The sequence below is a fragment of the Pristiophorus japonicus genome, chromosome 11 (assembly GCF_044704955.1).
Source record: "Pristiophorus japonicus isolate sPriJap1 chromosome 11, sPriJap1.hap1, whole genome shotgun sequence".
NCBI classification, from domain to species: domain Eukaryota; kingdom Metazoa; phylum Chordata; class Chondrichthyes; family Pristiophoridae; genus Pristiophorus; species Pristiophorus japonicus.
This window is the reverse complement of record NC_091987.1, coordinates 113,076,772-113,096,673: the sequence shown is the minus strand read 5'-3', so window position 1 is coordinate 113,096,673 and position 19,902 is coordinate 113,076,772. Positions and strand designations below refer to the sequence as shown.

At 42.9% G+C, this 19,902-nt stretch overlaps 1 protein-coding gene across 1 annotated transcript; it reads right to left on the bottom strand.

Annotated features, from left to right (window-relative positions):
- Positions 1-10,467: 10,467 nt before the first annotated feature.
- On the bottom strand, positions 10,468-15,613 carry tlr7 (toll-like receptor 7). Its single transcript, XM_070892734.1, has 2 exons — positions 15,521-15,613; positions 10,468-13,617 (listed from the first exon to the last, which is right to left on the bottom strand). Exons 1-2 carry the CDS (start codon positions 15,611-15,613, stop codon positions 10,468-10,470), a joined length of 3,243 nt encoding a protein of 1,080 aa, XP_070748835.1.
- Between the last annotated feature and the right edge of the window lie 4,289 nt (positions 15,614-19,902).

Below are 19,902 nucleotides of genomic sequence, written 5' to 3'. Positions count from 1 at the left end.
AAAGTGGCTTAAATGGCCAAAACTGGCATAGGTGGCTGGTAACGCCCCCTTTTGAAAAAAACTAAATGAAACGAAAAAAATCCTAACTAATTCATTTACACTGGCGCAAATTGAATGTGCAAAATGGGGATTTTTAAGATACTCCAGAAAAATCAAGTTGCTCCAAAAAAAACAGAGCAACTCCTGGGCAATTTTGGACTCATAGAAACATAGAAATTTACAGCGCAGAAGGAAGTCATTTCGGCCCATCGTGTCCGCGCCGGCCGACAAAGAGCCGCACGGCCCTCGGTCAGCAGCCCTAAAGGTTACATATAAATCTATGAACAATGATGGAAAGGCAAAGAGCCCAACCAGTTCACCCCACACAACTGCGACACCCCTTATACTGAAATATTCTACACTTCTCCCCAACCGGAACCATGTGATCTCCTGAGAGAGGCAAAAACCAGATAAAAACCCAGGCCAATTTAGGGAGAAAATATCTGGGAAAATTCCTCTGCGACCCATCCAGGCTATTGAAACTAGTCCAGGAGATCATCCTGGCCGTATTCTATTCGCTGCAGTACTTACCATTATATCTGCGCCATCCAACAAAACGTCATCCAGTCTAATCCCAATTACCAGCTCTAGGTTTCTGCACTTTAAGTGCCCATCCAAACATCTCTTAAAAGTGGTGAGGGTTTCTGCATCTTCCAGGCAGCGAGTTCCCGATCTCCACAACCCTCTGCGTAAAGAAGTCCCCCCTCTCAAATCTCCTCAAAACCTTCCACCAACCACCTTAAAACTATGTCCCCTCAAAATAGATCCCTCCACCAATGGAAATAGACCCTTACTGTCCACTATGTCCATGCCCCTCAATATTTTGTACATCTCAAAGAGGTCTCCTCTCAACCTCCTCTGTTCCAATGAGAACAAACCCAACCTATCCAATCTGTCCTCATAACTAAGATTCTCCATTCCAGGCAGCATCCTAGTAAATCTCTGCACCCTCTCTAGTGCAATCACATCCTTCCTATAATACTGCGACCAGAACTGCACGTAGTACTCTAGCTGTGGCCTAACCAAAGTATTATATAATTTAAGCATAACCTCCCTGCTCTGATATTCTATGACCCGGTCAATAAAGGCAAGCATTCCGTATGCCTTCTTAACCACCTTATCCACCTGGCCTGCTACTTTCAGGGGTCTGTGGACAAGCACTCCAAGGTCCCTTTGTTCATCTACACTATTAAGTGGCCTACCACCTAATGTGTATACCCTTTCCTTATTAGCCCTCCCAAAGTGCATCACCTCACACTTCTCTGATTTAAATTCCATTTGCCACTACTCTGCCCACCTGACCAGTAGATTGATATCCTCCTGCAGCCCATGACTTTCCTCTCATTATCACCCACACAGCCAATTTTAGTGTTGTCTGCAAACTTCTTAATTATACTCCCTATATTCAAATCAAAATCATTGATATATACCACAAAAAGTAAGGGGCCCAATACTGAGCCCTGCGGAACCCCACTGGAAACATCCTTCCAGTCACAAAAACATCCATCCATCATTACCCTTTGCTTCCAACCTCCAAGCCAATTTTGGATCCATTTGACACTTTGTCCTGTATCCCATGGGCTTTAACATTCATGACCAGTCTACCATGTGGAAATTTATCAAAAGTCTTGCTAAAGTCCATATACACAACATCGTATGCACTACCCTCATCGACCCTCTTGGTTACCTCCTCAAAAAATTCAATCAGGTTAGTCAAACACGATCTTCCTTTAACAAATCTGTGCTGACTATCCCTAATTAATCCTGGCCTTTCCAAATGCAGATTTCTCCTGACTTTCAGGATTTTTTTCCAATAATTTCCCCACTACTGACAGGCCTGTAATTACTCGGTCTATCCCTTTTTCCCCTCTTAAACAAGGGTACTACATTAGCAGTCCTCCAATCCTCCGGCACCATGCCCAGATCCAAAGAGGATTGGAAAATGATGGTCAAGGCCTCTGCTATTTCCTCTTTTACTTCGCTCAGCAGCCTGGGATGCATTTCATCCGGCCCTGGGGACTTAACTACTTTCAAAGCTGCTAAACCACTTAATACTTCCCCTCTCACTATATTTATTTCATCCAGAATATCACACTCCTCCTCGATAGCAGTATCTACATTACCTGTGTGCCAAATAATAGAATAAATTATCATAGATTCATAGAATGGTTACAGCATGGAAGAAAGCCATTTGATCTGTCGAGCTCGTGCCGACTCTCAGCTAGTCCCAATCTCTGTAACCCTGCAATTTTTTTCCCTTCAGATGCTTGTCCAAATCCATTTTGAAGGATAAGATTGAGTCTGCCTCAACCACTCTTTCAGGCAGTGCATTCCAGATCCTAATCACTCGCTGCGTAAAGATGTTTTTTCATACCTCGCCTTTGGTTCTTTTGTCAATCACCTTAAATCTGTGTCCTCTGGTTCGCGACCCTTCTGCCAATGGGAACAGTTTCTCTCTATCTACTCTAGATTAGCTCAGTTTAGAGATTATATTTTCTCATACTTTCCCTTGAGAATATTTGGAGGAAGTAAGCATTAAGAATATTTGCTATTTTGCGTTCATCAAATGATGATATCCCTAATAGTTTATACTAGTCAATCTCCTGCGACATTGCACATTGGGAGTCATTCTTTAGTTGAAGCAGTGTTTGCGCGCGGGGGAATAATTGGATCAGATGCGCAGATGAAACTGTTTTATATTCCCAGTATAAATTCATATGTTCACATTTATTATGGTAACAATCCATGTAAATGATTCACTTGTCACCTGCAATAATACCCTCCCATCAGCAGCCGCGCTGCTGTGCCTCCATTAGAGAGAGAATGTCCTGTTCAGTCTCTGTGTGTGCGCAGACGCAGGCGTCGTACGCGTACTGTAGCTCGATGTCAGAGGTTGGGATGGTCTTGGACCTGGCCTGGAGATGGCGAAGGTTGAACAGGTTTCCACTGGTTTTATAGTTTAGTTCCACTTCAGCGGGGAGCTTGTCAACTGTGAGGTGGAGCATGTCAACGAGGAAGATTGAGAAGAGGGTTGGACGATGACGCAGCCCTGCTTCACCCCGGTCCGGACGTGGATTGGGTCTGTGATGGATCCTTTGGTAAGGTTCACGGCCTGCATGTCTTCACGGAGCAGGCGGAGGATGGTGACGTACTTTTGGGGGCATCCGAAGCGGAGGAGGACGCTCCATAGACCCTCGCGGTTGACAGTGTCAAAGGCCTTTGTAAGGTTGAAGGCGGCCAGATATAAGGCTGGCGCTGTTCCCTGCATTTTTCCTGCAGCTGTCGTCCAGGATATAGTCGACGTATTTACTGAAGCGTACGAAAACATGGGCCTTACGCTAAACATCAGTAAGACAAAGGTTCTCTACCAGCCTGTCCTCGCTGTACAGCACTGCCCCCCAGTCATCAAGATCCATGGCGCAACCCTGGACAACATGGACCACTCCCGTTATCTCGGGAGCCTCCTATCAACAAGAGCAGGCATTGACAACAAAATCCAACACCGCCTCCAGTGTGCCAGTGCAGCCTTTGGCCGCCTGAGGAAAAGAGTGTTTGAAGACCAGGCTCTCAAAACTGTCACCAAGCTCATGGTCTATAGGGTTGTAATAATACCCATCCTCCTGTATGGCTCAGAAACATGGACCATGTACAGTAGATACCTCAAGTCACTGGAGAAATACCACCAACAATGTCTCCGCAAGATCCTACAAATCCCCTGAGAGTATAGACGCACCAACGTTAGTGTCCTCAACCAGGCCATATTGAAGCACTGACCACACTTGATCAGCTCCGCTGGGCAGGCCACATAGTTCACATGCCAGACACAAGACTCCCAAAGCAAGCACTCTACTCTGAACTCCTTCATGGCAAATGAGCCAAAGGTGGGCAGCAGAAACGTTACAAGGACACCCTCAAAGCCTCCCTGATAAAGTGCAACATCCCCACTGACACCTGGGAGTCCCTGGCCAAAGACAGCCCTAAGTGGAGGAAGTGCATCCGGGAGGGTGCTGAGCTCCTCGAATCTCGTCACCGAGAGCATTCAGAAATCAAGTGCAGGCAGCGGAAAGAGCGTGCGGCAAACCAGTCCCTTCCTCAACGACTATCTGTCCCACCTGTTACAGAGACTGTGGTTTTCGTATTGGATGTACAGTCACCTAAGAATTCATGTTAAGAGTGGAAGCAAGTCTTCCTCGATTCCAAGAGACTGCCTATGATGATGAGAGGGAGAATGTATTTAAAACACGGTACGTTTACATAGAAAGTTTCTGTTAGAAATCTGGAAATTGGAATTTAGAATTAAAAATGTTGACAGAAAATACACGCAGAGGTAGAATTTTTTATATATTACTAGTCAAAAACCAAAAATATGACCCAGATTTTGAGTTGGGAATAACGGTGAGGCTATGGAATAAACTCTACAGCAACTTCAGGAGCACACACATGCACAATTAAACGCGGAAATCCAAAAGTTTCTGTCCGAGTTACCCTGCTCCCCCACAGGCTGCATTATAACAGTACCTCGCCAAGGGACTTGGCATTGAAATCCATCCAAGAGCGTGAAGTTCCTCTGCTTACCCACCAGTCACCCTCTAAACACGGCAGAAAAAGTTAGAGCTGGTGCATTCAGGTGTAAGTAAATTTTTAACAATGTAATAAGTCATAATTACAGCCAAACATCCTCACTGACACTGAAAATTTAATTTTACAAGTGTGCAGTCTCATTCTTTCAGATTCTAATTATTATTGGAGATTTTTTTTTTACTTTCTCTTTCGGTCTCTTTTATCTCTTTCTCTTAATCCCGTTTTTCTTTCTCTCTCTTTATTTTACTTTCTGTACATGATTTTGCAATGAATTAACTATTATTTATACTTCCTGGTTTTGATTCTGTGTGTCTCAGTGAGGATTCTTCAATTTGATATGTTGAAGAGCCACGCTATTGGTTTCCCTGCTCACACACACCACAAATTACCTGTAGACAGCACTGCACTTTATCAGACGCCCGATGACAGCAAGTTGCTGCTCAAAAGCCCGCGAAAGGTCTGTGGACAGCTCTCAGCATGGTGAGCGGCAAGTTGCCGCTGACTGCAAAATCCGGGAAAGATAGTCAGCAGCGATTTCAAAAGGGAAGTTATACTTGACCAAATTTGTTGAATTCTTCAAAAGAGGTAACAGAAAGCATAGACAAAAGTAATGTAGTAGATGTAATAGATTTGAATTTTCAAATGACCTTCGATAGTAGACTCACAATTAAGGTCAGGGCATGTGGAGTCAGGGGACAAGTAGCAAAATGGATAACAAGCTGGCTACAAAACAGAAATAGAGAATATGGGTTAAAGATAGTTAGTCAGACTGGCAAACGTGGTGCTCCATAAGGATTGGTGCTGGGACCACTGTTATTCACCATTTACGTAAACGATTTGGACTCGGGAATCGGAGGTACAATTTCAAAATTTGCGGATGACACCAAATTGGGGATGTACTTAATACTGAGGAAGTACAAGAAGACATTAATAAACATGCATAATGGGTGTGTAATTGACAAATGAATTTCAATATAGGGAATTATGATGTGGTGCATTTTGATAGGAAGAATAAGGATGCCACATACTGCTTGGGTAATAGTCTAAATGGGATGGAGGAGCAAAGTGATCTATGGGTACAGATACACAAATCGCTAAAAGTAGTGCCACAAGTTAGTAAGGCCATAAAAAAACAAACAAAGCACCGGAGTTCATTTCTAGAGGGTTAACATTGAAAAACAGAGCAGTTATGTTAAATGTGTTTGAAACCTTGGTTAGACCACACTTGGAGTACTATGCACAGTTCTGGTTTCCATACTATAAAAAAATAGAGGTACTGGAGATGGTGCAAACAAGGTATACAAGGATGATATCAGAAGTGAGGGGTTATACCCATCAGGAAAGATTGAACAAGCTGGGGTTCTTTTCTCTAGAAAAGAGAAGGCTGAGGGGTGATTTGATAGAGGTCCTTAAGATTATGACAAGGTTTGATAGGGTAGACGCAGAAAATATGTTTCCATTCATGGGGAAGACCAAAACTGGAGGTCATAAATATAAGATAGCAACTGATAAATCCAATAGGGAATTCAGGAGGAACTTCTTTACCCAGAGAATGGTTAGAATGTGGAACTTGCTACCACAAGGAGTAGTTGCATAGAGCATAGATGCATTTAAGGGATAATTAGATAAACAAATGAGGGAGAAAGGAATAGAAGGTTATGCTGATAGGGCTGGATGAAGCGAGGTGGGAGAAGGCTCATGAGGAACATAAACTCTGGCACGGACCAGTTTGGCCAACTGCCCAGTTTCTGTGCTGTATGTTCTATCTAATTTTATGTAAGTCAATCTTCTGTGGTATTTCACATGGTAAATTGGAGAATACCGCCTCTTTAATTGTCCATGCTGTCTTTGTGTTGCTGTTTCTCTCTCTGTCTCTCCCCCTCTGGTTCCATTTCTCTTCTACTTCTACTTCCTTACCTCGTCTTTTTTTTTCTTCTTTCATTTCAGGGGAGAAAGTGAAGTGTATGACTTGTTGTGGTGGGGGAAACAGACCAACTCCCACTCACCACACCCAAGAACAGATGGCACTCAACCAGTTTCTCCCCTCCTAGCTGACATTTCTGCTTCCCTCAAACAAGCTTTCTTTGATATCAAAATTCATATTTTGTTCATAAATTAAATTAGAATGAGGAAAGAAACTGTCTGCCTGCCTCTCTCTTTTTGTGGCTTTCTATCTCTCCTTGATCCATAGGTGTTACAGAATCTGTCTCACAGGTGTAAGTCATTAGCACTGACCTTCTCTAACTATTAAACATGAGATAGTCAGTCAGTTTCAACGTTTCACTGTGTTTTTTTTTAAAGGAAGTATTTTTAATTGAAGGCTGATCTTTTTCCCTTTGTCTCCCATTGCAGTCTCTTTCTCTTTCACCTTTTAAAGTTTATAGAACACAAAATAAAGGCTACAGCTAATGTGTAATCAGAACACTGTCATTTTTCACTGATTCCTCACACACTTAAAAAAACATTCAAATGACAATTCAGTTGATAAATACAAATATGTTATTGTGAAATGTGTGTTTTTTTTACATTTTGGTTAAACACTTATTTTGGAAATGGGGGGGGGGGGAGAAATTGGCCTCCTTTGTGCCTCCCGTTAGCGCCTCCAGGGGGCGATAACGGGGCGCTACCGCCTCTGCAACTGGGCACGGCGAGAGTACTAACGGCCGTGAACTTGCATTGGAGCTTTGCCGTGGCGATAACCCACAACGCCATGATCTCCTGCGCCCTGGAGATCATGACGAGGCGCTAATGGGAGGCACAAAGGAGGCCAATTTCTCCCCCCCTAATTTCCAAAATAAGTGTTTAACCAAAATTTAAAAAAAAAACACATTTCACAATAACATAATTGTATTTATCAACTGAATTATCATTTGAATGTTTTTTTTAAGTGTGTGAGGAATCAGCGAGAAATGTCAGTGTTCTGATGCTCCCTGCAGCATCACCGGGCATCAACATTGGCAGCTGTAGGAGGCATTGTAAGGTAGGCCGGCTGATGGGGAGCTTGGGGCTGATTGTCGCAGATCGCGGCTACTGTCGGCGAGGAGGAAAATCATTGTAATGAAGAGCCTTTAAGTGAGGGAAGGAGCCTCTGATCCCGCCAGCGGCACTGGACATTGTGCAGCGCAGTAACTCTATCTCCCCTCTTGCCAGCTTTAGCGCTCTAAGGGAAGTGGTAGCACTTAATTTAGCGCTCCACTTCCTTCCTGGAGCGCTAAACTGAAAGTTCACTTCGGCTTCACTTGTGTAGCGCCCGGTAATACTTTTGCGCTCCACAAAAGTTATTGTCCCAAACGGGTCGCTACGCAGTTTCTAGCCCTATAAATTTAAGTTACTAGCAGATGAAAATCATTTTCAGAAAACATTTTGAGAAAACTGTGGGAACACAGAGGCCAGGCTACACAATCAGAGTGATGAATTTACATAAGTATTTTCCATCATGAATATCGACATAGGCATTTATTTGGAAACATGGCAACAGAAAGTCAAATGGCACAGACAGAATGTATACAGACAAATCATTTTCAATATATTTACATACAGATGTATACATATATAAACGTAGGTGTTAGCTTGGCTCTGTGTTCGTACTCTCACCTCAGAATCAGAAGGTTTTGAGTTCAAATGCCACTGCAGGACTTGAGCATATAATCTACGCTGACACTTCAGTATAGTAATGGGGATTGCTGTATTGCCGGAGTTACTATTTTCAGATGAGATGTTAATTGAGACCTTGTCTTCCTTTTCAGGTAACAGATCCCATGGCATTTTTGTTAAGGAAATCAGTAAGTTCTCCTTGTGCCCTGGCTAAATTGATCCCTCAATCTACATCACCAAAACAGATTAACTAGTCATTTATCTCATTAGTGCTTGTGGGACCTTACTGTATATAAATGATCTCATGTTTCAAAAGTAATTAATTAGCTGTGATGTACTTTAGAACATCCTGAAGTTATGAATGGTGTTATATAAATGCAAGTTCTTTCTGTCATTTTTAGATTGCCAGTTTTCTATCTGCTTTCTGTAATGCCTTGACCAGTTAATGTGTGACATTATAGGCATCTAATTAGTTAAATCTGAATATCCAACCAAACTGAGCCCAAAATCTAGTTGCTTGATCACATAAGTCAGACTCCAACTGTATTATTAGAGTGTATTACAAGTTATCCCACTACTGCTGCGTTGAGACTACTCATTCAAATCTCAAGGGCTCAATTAAAATGAGACATTAGCTGGAACAAAATTGCCTACACAGTTCAAAGAAGAATCAGTTGCAAGATAACTGCCACTGGAAGACTCAATTTAAAAAGTACTTTCACACAGGTACCACTTGATGTTATTACATCAGCACCTCAGAAAGCTGTAACATCGTTTAATTTAGCTTGGAATGAAACATTTTATCTATAAGTAAACCAAGATGAGTTCTGTTCAAGCTGGCTCTGTGTACTCTGAATACTGGAAAACGTGTGGTCCAAAGCAGTCCTAGTCTGTACTCAGAGTAACTTTGTCTAAATAGAGTGTAAATGGTCCCAGACCTAATTATAATACTGTAGTAACAAATGCCATCATTATTAGTGGGCCATAAATATTAGTGGTATTTAATATATACACAAGATAGCAAATAACTTGGGGTTGTATTGCACAACATAACTTTCCGTTGATCACCTGTCAATAACTTTATTTGCTTAAATAGCACAGAGCCTGATACAATATACATTTAATGACATCACTGTAAAAGGATCCAAGGCAGTTGTAAATACTGTAAGTCATTGGGTACTTACAGTCCCCGTGATTAAAAATTCAAGCTGAATATAATTATGAGGGGCCTGGATAGAGTGGATAGGAAGGACCTGTTTCCCTTGGCAGAGGGATCAACAACCAGGGGGCATAGATTTAAAGTAATTGGGGGCAGATTTAAAGGAGATATGAGGGAAAATTTCTTCACCCAGAGGGTGGTGGGGATCTGGAACTCACTGCCTGAAAGGGTGGTAGAGGCAGAAACCCTCACCGTATTTAAAAGATACTTGGATGTCCACTTAAAGTGCCGTAACCTACAGGGCCAAGAGCTGGAACGTGGGATCAGGCTGGATAGCTCTTGATTGGCCAGCAACACAATGGGCTGAAATGGCTTCCTTCCATGCTGTAAATTACTATGATTCTATGAGGGGATAGTTAACATTAATAATACAAATCTGGGGGGGGGGGGTGAGCATTGCATCTTTTGTACCAACTAGTCTTATGGTTTATGGGCCCAGAAGAGGCGAGGGCCCAGGGGCAGCATGGGCCAGCCCACACTGCAATATGTGTGTGCACTAGCAGGTCTCCAGTCGTCCTGGTTAACTCGTGCCACTAAATAAAAGCCTAGCTCTGTCAAGCCCGTGTGGTGGCTGGTGTGCAACGGTCACCACATGTTAAAAAAATCCACGCACAGGCATCTTCCACCCTTTCAACTAGAGTTCAGGACTGGAACATCGGGCCCTTCATTGAAACATCTGTGAACTCATGTGGATGCAAGTCATCCTCGTTCGAGGGACCGCCTATGATCATTCATTAAACATTTTAACCAGTACCACTAACTTGCAAATCCTTTCTAATGGTTTATTATTATGTAAATCATTGCTCTTCCAGTAACTGATCTGTAAACATTAGTGGTCGGTATACGAGATAGTAAATTACTTGGCATCGTACTGCCTCTCCTCTATTTACACTGTGGCTTTTACTGGGGTTATAATTTTAAATATTGTAAAAGTTTATCAAGTGTAACTTTGCACATGTAGGGTTTGTTGGAACTCCCTTGATTGCTGATGATAACTAATCTAAAGCAGGCAGTTTCTGACACATTCCCACATATTATATAATTTCGCTGAAGTGTTTCCCATACTGCATGTGACTGTCGGCCGCCAGTGCATTTCTGAGGCGCTGCCAAAAGAGGGGTTGAGCCCGAGGGTTGCGGGGCCACTCGAGGACCGAGCTGCGGCGCAGTCTCCTTCTCAGCCGGACGTACTTGGAGCGCTGCAAAACCTTCTCCAGGAAAACCAAAATGATCACATCGACCTTCTCATCCAGCAACCGCTGGTGAGCCATGTAGAAAGCAGTTCTAAAGCTCCCAGTGCTTACGTAGCAATTGGTGAGGACAAAAATGGTTTTCCTGCTCTGGTGTATGCTCTGGGAGAGATTGTCCATTACAAGTTGGCCTGGCACCCAGTCTCTTTCTTCCAAGCACAGGCAGAATCGTCGCTCGCCTCTTTCTTCTAAGTTAGTGATCAACTCGTTCAGGATCCAGTCTGCCACGGACGAGTCCTTTGTGTCGTAGGATACGAATGCACTGTAGGTGGCGTTATTCGAGGGTATCGGGCGATAGCCTTTAAACTTCGCAACACAAAAGTGGTAACTGTACCAAACATCCCAGAAGAACAAGTGGCCGGTGATGGAGAGCACCAGCAGTAAGAGGATCATGACGGCGGTGACAGAGTACAGGGTCACGCCGATGTAATCCCGCTCACAGGAGTTCAGGTCCAAGAAGATGACACTGCGGCCGCGGTGAGCTTTCGGCGAGGCGCAGGTGACATCGGTGGCCAGGCGGGGGATGTAGACCGAGGTCTGGTTGATCCACCACACGAACCACACGGCGTCGCAAGTGCAGAGGAAGTGGTTCCCGTTCAACAGCAGCACCTCGAGGTGGTGCAGGGCGCCCTCCGGGAAACTGGAGGGCTCGATGATACGCAGCTTGTTGAAGCTCAGGTCGAGGTACCGCAGGAAGGTGGCGTCCTGCAGGAAGTGCTGGGTCAGCTTGGAGATCTTGTTTCTGGTCAGGATGAACTTGCGCAGGGTGCTGGTGCAATTGGCCAGCACACGGGGCACGGTGGTCAGCCCGTTGCCGCTGAGGTCCAGCACCTCCACCGCGGCGAGCAGGTGCAGCCTGCCCCAGTTGAAGCTCTTGAGCTGGTTCCCATTCAGCAGCAGTTCCCGCAGGGTCGGGGGGAAATGTTCAAAGACCCCGGGCGGGATAAAGCTGAGGCGGTTGCCCGAGAGGTCGAGGCGGGTCAGGTTGTAAAGGTTTTTGAAGAACTTTATGTACATTTCATTGCCGTCTTTCCACATGTAATCCAGGCGGTTGCCTCTGAATTCCAAGACATTGAGGGACTTGCTCTTCAGTATAATGTCTGATGAGGAGTAAATATCATTCTCGTTCAATATTAGTTTGGAGAGAGCGGTCAGGTTTTCGATAAAATCTAAACGGTGGGTCAAACCTTCCATTTCGAAATAATGGTTATTGTTACTGAGGTCCAGAACCTGAAGTTCTTTCAGTTCCTGGAAAGCAGACTCGTAAAGCAAATCAATGCGATTATTGGAGAGATCCAAATACTGCAGGTGGGGGAGGTATTGGAATTCAGTGCCATTGAGAGTCTGACTGACAGCATTCCCAGACAAATTCAGGCACCTGAGGAAGGACAGGTTTTGGAACTGCGCGGGTGTGATGAAGAAGATGTTGTTCCTGCTCAGGTCTAGAGTTGAGCCGTAGCGGTTGCACTCGGTGTTCAGGACGGGCGAGAAGGGGTAATAATCCTTGTCCTTGGATTTGCAACTCCGGCCGTATTCGTCGTAGCGGAAGTAATGCATCTGGTCCGGAGATCCATAGAAGCCGCTGGCGCCCTGGGCATGGCCATTCGCCCCGCACGAACCGCTGTACGAGTCGGTGGAAGAGGGGGAGATCTTGTTTTCCGAGAGATTGATCACTTGCAGAGCGCGGAACTTGGTGAAGACCTGCAGGTCGGCCACTTTGATAAAGTTGGTGCCGAGGTCCAGGAGCTTGAGCTTCCTGAGGCCCAGCAGCGGGTTCAGCTGTCGCCCCCTGAGGTCATTGAAAACATACCCGCGGATTCTCAAACTTTGAAGAGACTCCAAATTGGAAAAAGAATTGGACAAGTTCAGATGCTTGGCGTACAACTTTAGTTCATAGTTGAAGGACAGATCTATCTCCTCCAACTTGGGCAGATGTTTTAAAAAAGTGGCCAAGGCTATTTCCTTCTGTAAGAAGTTCTGCGAAAGGTCCAGCATTTGTAGGTTGGAAGTGTTCTGGAACCAGGAGCTGGGCACGACCGTCAGAGAGTTACTGTGGAGACGCAGAATCTTTAGCTTGTTTAGTGTTTGAAAAGCATTGAGAGGTATGTCTATATATCCTGGGGCCGGGCAGGGCTGGCAAGGGAATGGGGCGTTGTAACAGCGGGGGCAATTTCCACTCAGGTCTAGGATTTCCAGTTCTACCAGATCGGTGAAATCGTTTTCATTGATCCATTTGATCATGTTGTTGTACAGAAAAAGCTGCTTTAAGCTCGGCGGCAGTTTCCGAGGAACATGGGTCAAGTTGTTGTCTTTGAGCGACAGGATGGTGAGACGGCTGAGGTTGTAGAAAGTGTCCGGCTGGATTTGGTAGGAAATGTTGCACGGGTTACGATAGTAGCAATTCTGGCCAAGGTAGATCGCCTCGAGGTTGGTCAGCTCCGAAAGATTTTCTTTGGCCAGAACGAAAATGCTATTGGCTTCCAGGCTCAGCAAGGTCAGAGTGCGAGGCAAGCCTTGCGGGATCCCATTGAGCTGGTTCCCATCTAAGTACAGCGATCTCAAGGCTGGCAAGGAGGAGAAGGCTCCTCTCTGGACCCTCAAAGGCCTGGTGCACACTCTGTCTTTGGGGCCTAGTATGACGGGCACGCAGTTACATCTCAGGTCTATCTCAGTGAGGTTATTCAGCCCAGAGAATGACATGCTGTGCACTTCTGGGATGTGATTGATAGTCAGGGTGATGTTGGTGGCATTGGAAGGAAAGCCCGTTGGCACCTGACTCAGCTCACGTTCACTGCAGTCCACCAGCACCTCAGGGCCACTGGTCGTCACGTCGCATGGGAGACTTCTTGGAAACCATCTGCTTTCAGTTGATTTTGAAACTGAGGTAAATAGAAAGAGGATGTGAAGCAGCGGGACAGATGCACTGTTTACTACTACCTAAAATAGAAAGAAGACGGTGATTTAAGCAACAGGCGCATCTTACAGTTTGTATAAGACTTCAGGGTAAGGGAAAGAATGGTTTTGACTAGATGAGAGCTGTTGAAAAGTCCCCTCCCCTCCCCGCGCACACACAAGCTCAGTTTTATTCAGTTTCACAAGTAGTTCATTGTTTTACATCAGGGCATTTAAAGAATCAGTCACATAAATTAACTATAATATATCTAGAGCCAGGACTTAATGGCAATGATGAACCCCAAAGCATTTGGTTATGTCAGTTTTGCCATGTGCAAAAAGGGTATCAGAGGATCTAAAGAAAGCTACATCAAATAACTCATCTCAACCCCTTCACTGTTAACTATATATGTGTAACTTTCAATGAGACATTTGAGGGTGGGAGCTTTGATTAGAAGTAATTTTTTGTATGGTTGCACTAGGTATGCCATTTTCTCATGTGCCACCAGGAGCTGGAATGGTTTGCTGATCCTGTGGGCTTTTTTATGTAAATAGCAGCATGAGGCACTATTGTTTGTACTGGATCGCAGCTTTCAATATTTGTACTGGAGTGGTGTTAGGAGCAACTGGAAGGTATCCTCAACACCAGTCACCATCTTCATTTTATTTTTAAAATGTCGATGGCTAAGGGTCAACATTTAAAGTTAAAGGTGTTAAAAGAAAAGAGCATGCTAGAATTGTGGAACAAGTTACCAGCAAGGGTGGTGCAACATAACATCACGGAAGTTTTCTTTTATAAAGGACTGGATGAATTCCTATTAGGAAAGGGGTACATGGCTCTTCGTTTTCTTACCAGATTCTGGAACAATGAGTAGTTTGGGAGGGTAGGGTCGATGCACCAATGGTCTTTCCTTGCCCCAAATATTATGTTACAACAGGAACTTGTTCTTTAAAAAGACTGTCCAGGCCTATGCTTTAGTGTTGCATGGAATATCCCTCGGTGACACTGTGACAGGGGATTTTTTTCATGTGTTAAATGCCCAAAGACCATTGGTAAATTCAAATATTTGAAAGATGGTCTTGGCTAGAAAATAACAGGGATTAAGGGTTTGTCTTTTTTTTTAAAGCTAGTGAGACTACTATACCAGGTCAATCACACATAGATAACTATAAATTAAGAACTTACATTTATATAGCACCTTTTATAATCTCAGGACATCCCAAAGTGCTTCACAACCAATTAAGTACTTTTGATGTGTAGTCATTGTGGCAAAAGAGGGGTAAGTGGCAGCCAAATTACACACAGCAAGGTCCAACAACAGCAATAAGATAAATAATAGATAGTGAGTTTTCGGTGATGTCTTCATAGTGCCATTGGATCGTTTACATCAACCTGAAAGGGCAGATGGGATCTCAGTATAACGTCTCATCCAAAAGACTACACTTCTGACAGTGCGGCACTCGCACAATATTGTATTCAAGTTTCCAGTTTGAAAAGTCTATGATTCTCCCGGCTTTCCCATTAATGCTAGGGATCAGTCTCATGGCTCTTCTCTGCATCGCTTGCAGTGCTTGAGTGTATCCTTTATTTTTTGGCTAACAGGTCTGGAAACAGTACTCAAGGTGTAGTAGGATCAGAACAGTTCAGTTTTATCACAACTTCCTGAGATTTATATTCTATTGTTTTGGATATGCAGTTCACTATTCTGTAGGCTTTGTTGGTTGCTGCTTTGCTTTGGTTGAATATGTTGAGTGTCAAGTCTCCTAAGATTCCTAGGTCCCTTTCAACTTTTTCCTCAAAACCATTCATAAGAATACATGTGTTGTCCATTTTCCATTCCTATGTGCAGTGCTTTACACTTGTCTGCATTAAATTGTATCTGCCAATACGAATTCAAAAATCAATTGGAGAGGTCATGGTTCTGACATTAGAATCATTGAAACTTACAGCACAGAAACAAGCCAGTTGGCCCATCAAGTTTATGATGGTGCTTTTGTCCACGTGAGCCACCGAGTCTAATCCCACACTTCTGCTCTCCATACCTAGAATATACCCCCAAACCAAACAAGTGGCTACTTCCCTGTTTGTGGCAGAGAATTTTACATTCTAACCACACTCTGTGTAAAGGAATATTTCTAACTTCCCCTTCAATTATTTTTGTGATTATCTTAAATTTGTGCCCTGTTTTATCACCTCACAGAGCAGTGGAACAACCCAAAGTTTATTTATCATAACATAAGAGCATAAGAACATAAGAAATAGGAGCGGGAGTAGGCCATACGGCCCCTCAAGCCTGCTCTGCCATTTAATACGATCATGGCTGATCTGATCATGGACTCAGGTCCACTTCACTGCATGCTCCCCATAAACTCTTAATCCCTTATCGGTTAAGAAACTATCTCTGTCTTAAATTTATTCAATGTCACGGCTTCCACAGCTCTCTGAGGCAGCAAATTCCACAGATTTACAACCTTCTGAGTGAAGAAATTCCTCCTCATCTCAATTTTAAATGGGCGGCCCCTTGTTCTAAGATTATGCCCCTAGTTCTAGTCTCCCCTCTCAGTGGAACCATCGTCTCTACACCCATCTTGTCAAGCCCTCTCATAATCTATACATTTCGGTAAGATCACCTCTCATTCTTCTGAATTCCAATGAGTAGAGACCCAATCTCTTCAACCTCTTCTCAAATGTCAACCCCCTCATCTCCGGAATCAACCTAGTGAACCTTCTCTGAAATGCCTCCAAAGCAAGTATATCCTTTCGTAAATATGGAAACCAAAACTGTACGCAGTATTCCAGGTGTGGCCTCACCAATACCCTGTACAACTGTAGCAAGACTTCTCTGCTTTTATACTCCATTCCCTTTCCAATTAAGGCCAAGATTCCATTGGTTTTCCTGATCACTTGCTGTACCTGCATACTAACCTTTTGTGTTTCATGAGTAAGTACCCCCAGGTCCCGCTGTAACGCAGCACTCTGCAATTTTTCTCGATTTAAATAATAACTTGCTCTTTGATATTTTTCTGCCAAAGCGCATGACTTCATACTTTCCAACATTATACTCTATCTGCCAAATTTTTGCCCATTCACTTAGTCTGTCTATGTCCTTTTGCAGATTTTTTGTGTCCTCCTCACACATTGCTTTTCCTTCCATCTTTATATTGTCAGGAAACTTGGCTATGTTACACTCGGTTCTTTCTTCAAAGTCATTAATATAGATTGTAAATAGTTGGGGTCCCAGCACCGATCCCTGCGGCACCCCACTAGTTACTGATTGCCAACCCGAGAATGAACCATTTATCCTAACTCTCTGTTTTCTGTTTGTTAACCAATCCTCTATCCATGCTAATATGTTACCCCCAACCCTGTGAACTTTTGTGCAATAACCTTTTACCTTGTCAAATGCCTTCTGGAAGTCTAAATACACCACATCCACTGGTTTCCCTTTATCCACCCTGTTTGTTACATCCTCAAAGAATTCCAGCAAATTTGTCAAACATGACTTTCCCTTCATAAATCCATGCTGACTCTGCCTGACCGAATTATGTTTTTCCAAGTGTCCTGCTACTGTTTCTTTAATAATGGTCGCCAACATTTTCCTAACCACAGATGTTAGACTAATTGGTCTATAGTTTCCTGCTTTTTATCTGCCTCCTTTTTTAAATAGGGGTGTTACATTTGCAGTTTTCCAATCTGCTGGGACCTCCCCAGAATCCAGGGAATTTTGGTAAATTACAACCAATGCGTCCACTATCCCTGCCGCTACCTCTTAAGACCTGCTGGGACCATGAGATCATAATCTTGGAGACCTCTATCAGGCAATCCTAATGGCTATCAGTATATATATATTTAAACTCACGATCCACCCGAAACACATTTGTTTGAATGTTACTTAGTCAGGCCCACTTACATTACAAATATTTCAAGGTGGATGGTGCAGTAGGTTGATAATCTGCCCTTTCATCCATGTGATCTGGTTTTGAAAACCAGTTCAGTCTGATGGGACACAAGCCTGTTGGTGAGAAACAGCCGTCTCAAACTGGTTCCCAGTGGATAGAAGCCCACAGTGAAAAACTGTCACCAAATGGACAATCTCACTCAGAACACAGAGCGTGGCTGGTGTAGAAAATGGAAAGATACTATACTGGGACAGCAAGAAGTATTTGATGCTGTTGCTAGATATTGGAATTTGTTCCACCTTGATGAGCACAACATTCACCAAAATATATTGTATCACAATTATAAGGTAGCCTCTACATCCATGAAAGGTTCTGGTGCACTCTGTTCCAGAACCTGGTTATATTACAGTAAATGCTTCCAATCTCAATTTCACCTCCAAAGTAAGTCTACAATAAATGGGCCCATTCAAAACAAAAACTCTGATTTGGGGCATATATTTAATTTTGCATAAGGTGTTCAAGTTATAACAACTTGGAATTATATTGAGCCCTATGCATCCATTTTTCTTTATAAAAATGTGTATAGAAATGTTTTTCCTCTGTAAAATGGACTTAATTATTTTTCAATTGACCCTATTGTAGCTCTGCTCTAGCATAATATATGAAGATATATCCTCCTCTCATTATACATCATAGAGCTCTCTCTATATATATTAATTAAAGTAACAATGTCTCGGAGATTATAACAGATTTTTGGGGTCATATAAACCACAAGGTTAGCTTTCTTGTTGACAACATTTCAGCTTGAGCGCCACAACCTTGTAACCCATTTGCCCCCATCATATAAACCAACCATGAGGATGATTTCCTTTGATCGCTATCTCTAGCAAAATCAACAATGAGTTTTGATTTTGTTAGAAATAGTAAACATGGGACATCTTTCCCATTAGGTTTACAATGTCTCCAACATGTATTGGCCAGAAGAAATGTTCTCCTCATATCATCAGTCACTAACTGTTAAACTATTACTTGAAAAACATGCGGTGATTTTTTTCGCAGTGCGGGAAAATTTCCTCTGTCGCAAAATACTAAACCCCGTTAGGAAGAACGGGTTTTAACTTTTATTACACACAGTGGACAAAGCAAATTTTCCCTTCATGGTTCATATCATGATGCTAAAAATGCAGTGCACATTGGTCATCGAACATCCATTATCAGAGAGTTGCTATCGGCCCAAAAAATCTCAATGTTGAATAAATTAATTGTTGAGTACAAGTGAATACACACATACATTCTCTGCATGCTCAATATTTTCAGGTTATGATTTATGTTGTTATGGGATAGTGAACACTCTTCATGGTAATACACAAAATGATTGTAGCATTGTGATGCAGTCATTAGGAAACCAAATGTTTTTTGATTGTGTATTTAACCCTTATATTTAAAATTACAGATATTAGTGTTAGAACAATCTGGCAACCTAATTTCACAAGAATTTTATTGAAAATAAATTTTAATCATATTTCCTTTCCTTTTTGTAGAAACAATAACTTACTTTCTTTTCTCAAGGCGTTATCTTACAATGAGGTACAGGGCCAGCAGTCCTCCAGCATTTTGCCCAAGTGACCATACTTCACACGAGTCTAGTCTAGTCGGCTGGCTAGTCAATCCTGGGGCATTGCAGCCAATCCTCCCCTGTCCACGACACACAAATTTTCCAGCCGGGGTCACCGATAACAGTCAGGAGTTAGAACCCTGGCTGATTTCCCCCTCCCTAGCAAAGGTGAACTATTTGTAGCACAGCCCTGACCAACTGAATGCACATTAGGAATTAAACTCACCTATTTCAACCACATTATTAACAGTACATAGTATATATTTATTTAATACAAGTTCTCTTTACTGAAGGTAAGTGACCATCCTTTCAGAATGCCCCTGTCTACTGTGTTTCCCTTCAGCAATGAATAACTTGCATCCTTTTATATAGTATGTAAGAAATAGGTTCTGCTGAGATGTAATATTGAAGAACACTACACAATGGATGTTTATTGCTGAAAGGCTGCCTCTAAAATCAAATTTAACATTGGGTGAAATAGTGGTGCAAAAGCATCACTTCAAAGCTCAACTCTTAGATTCAAGATATTTAAAAATTATAAAATACACTAGATTACTTTCAAACTTCCAAAGGATAACACATGGTAAAAAGTGGAACTGATACAACACATACCATTTTTTCTGTTGTTGCTAAGAGGTGCCACGTTTGTCTCAGTAACTTTCCATCTTTTTTAAAAAACTGCTAGAATATTCTTTGGATAACAACAATGACTTCAACATTACCTCGTCCGATTAGCAAATAAAGGTTTTTGTCAAGTGTGTACAATGCATTACCTACTGTAGATCAAGGAGCAGCTGTGTCTAGAACTCGGTATC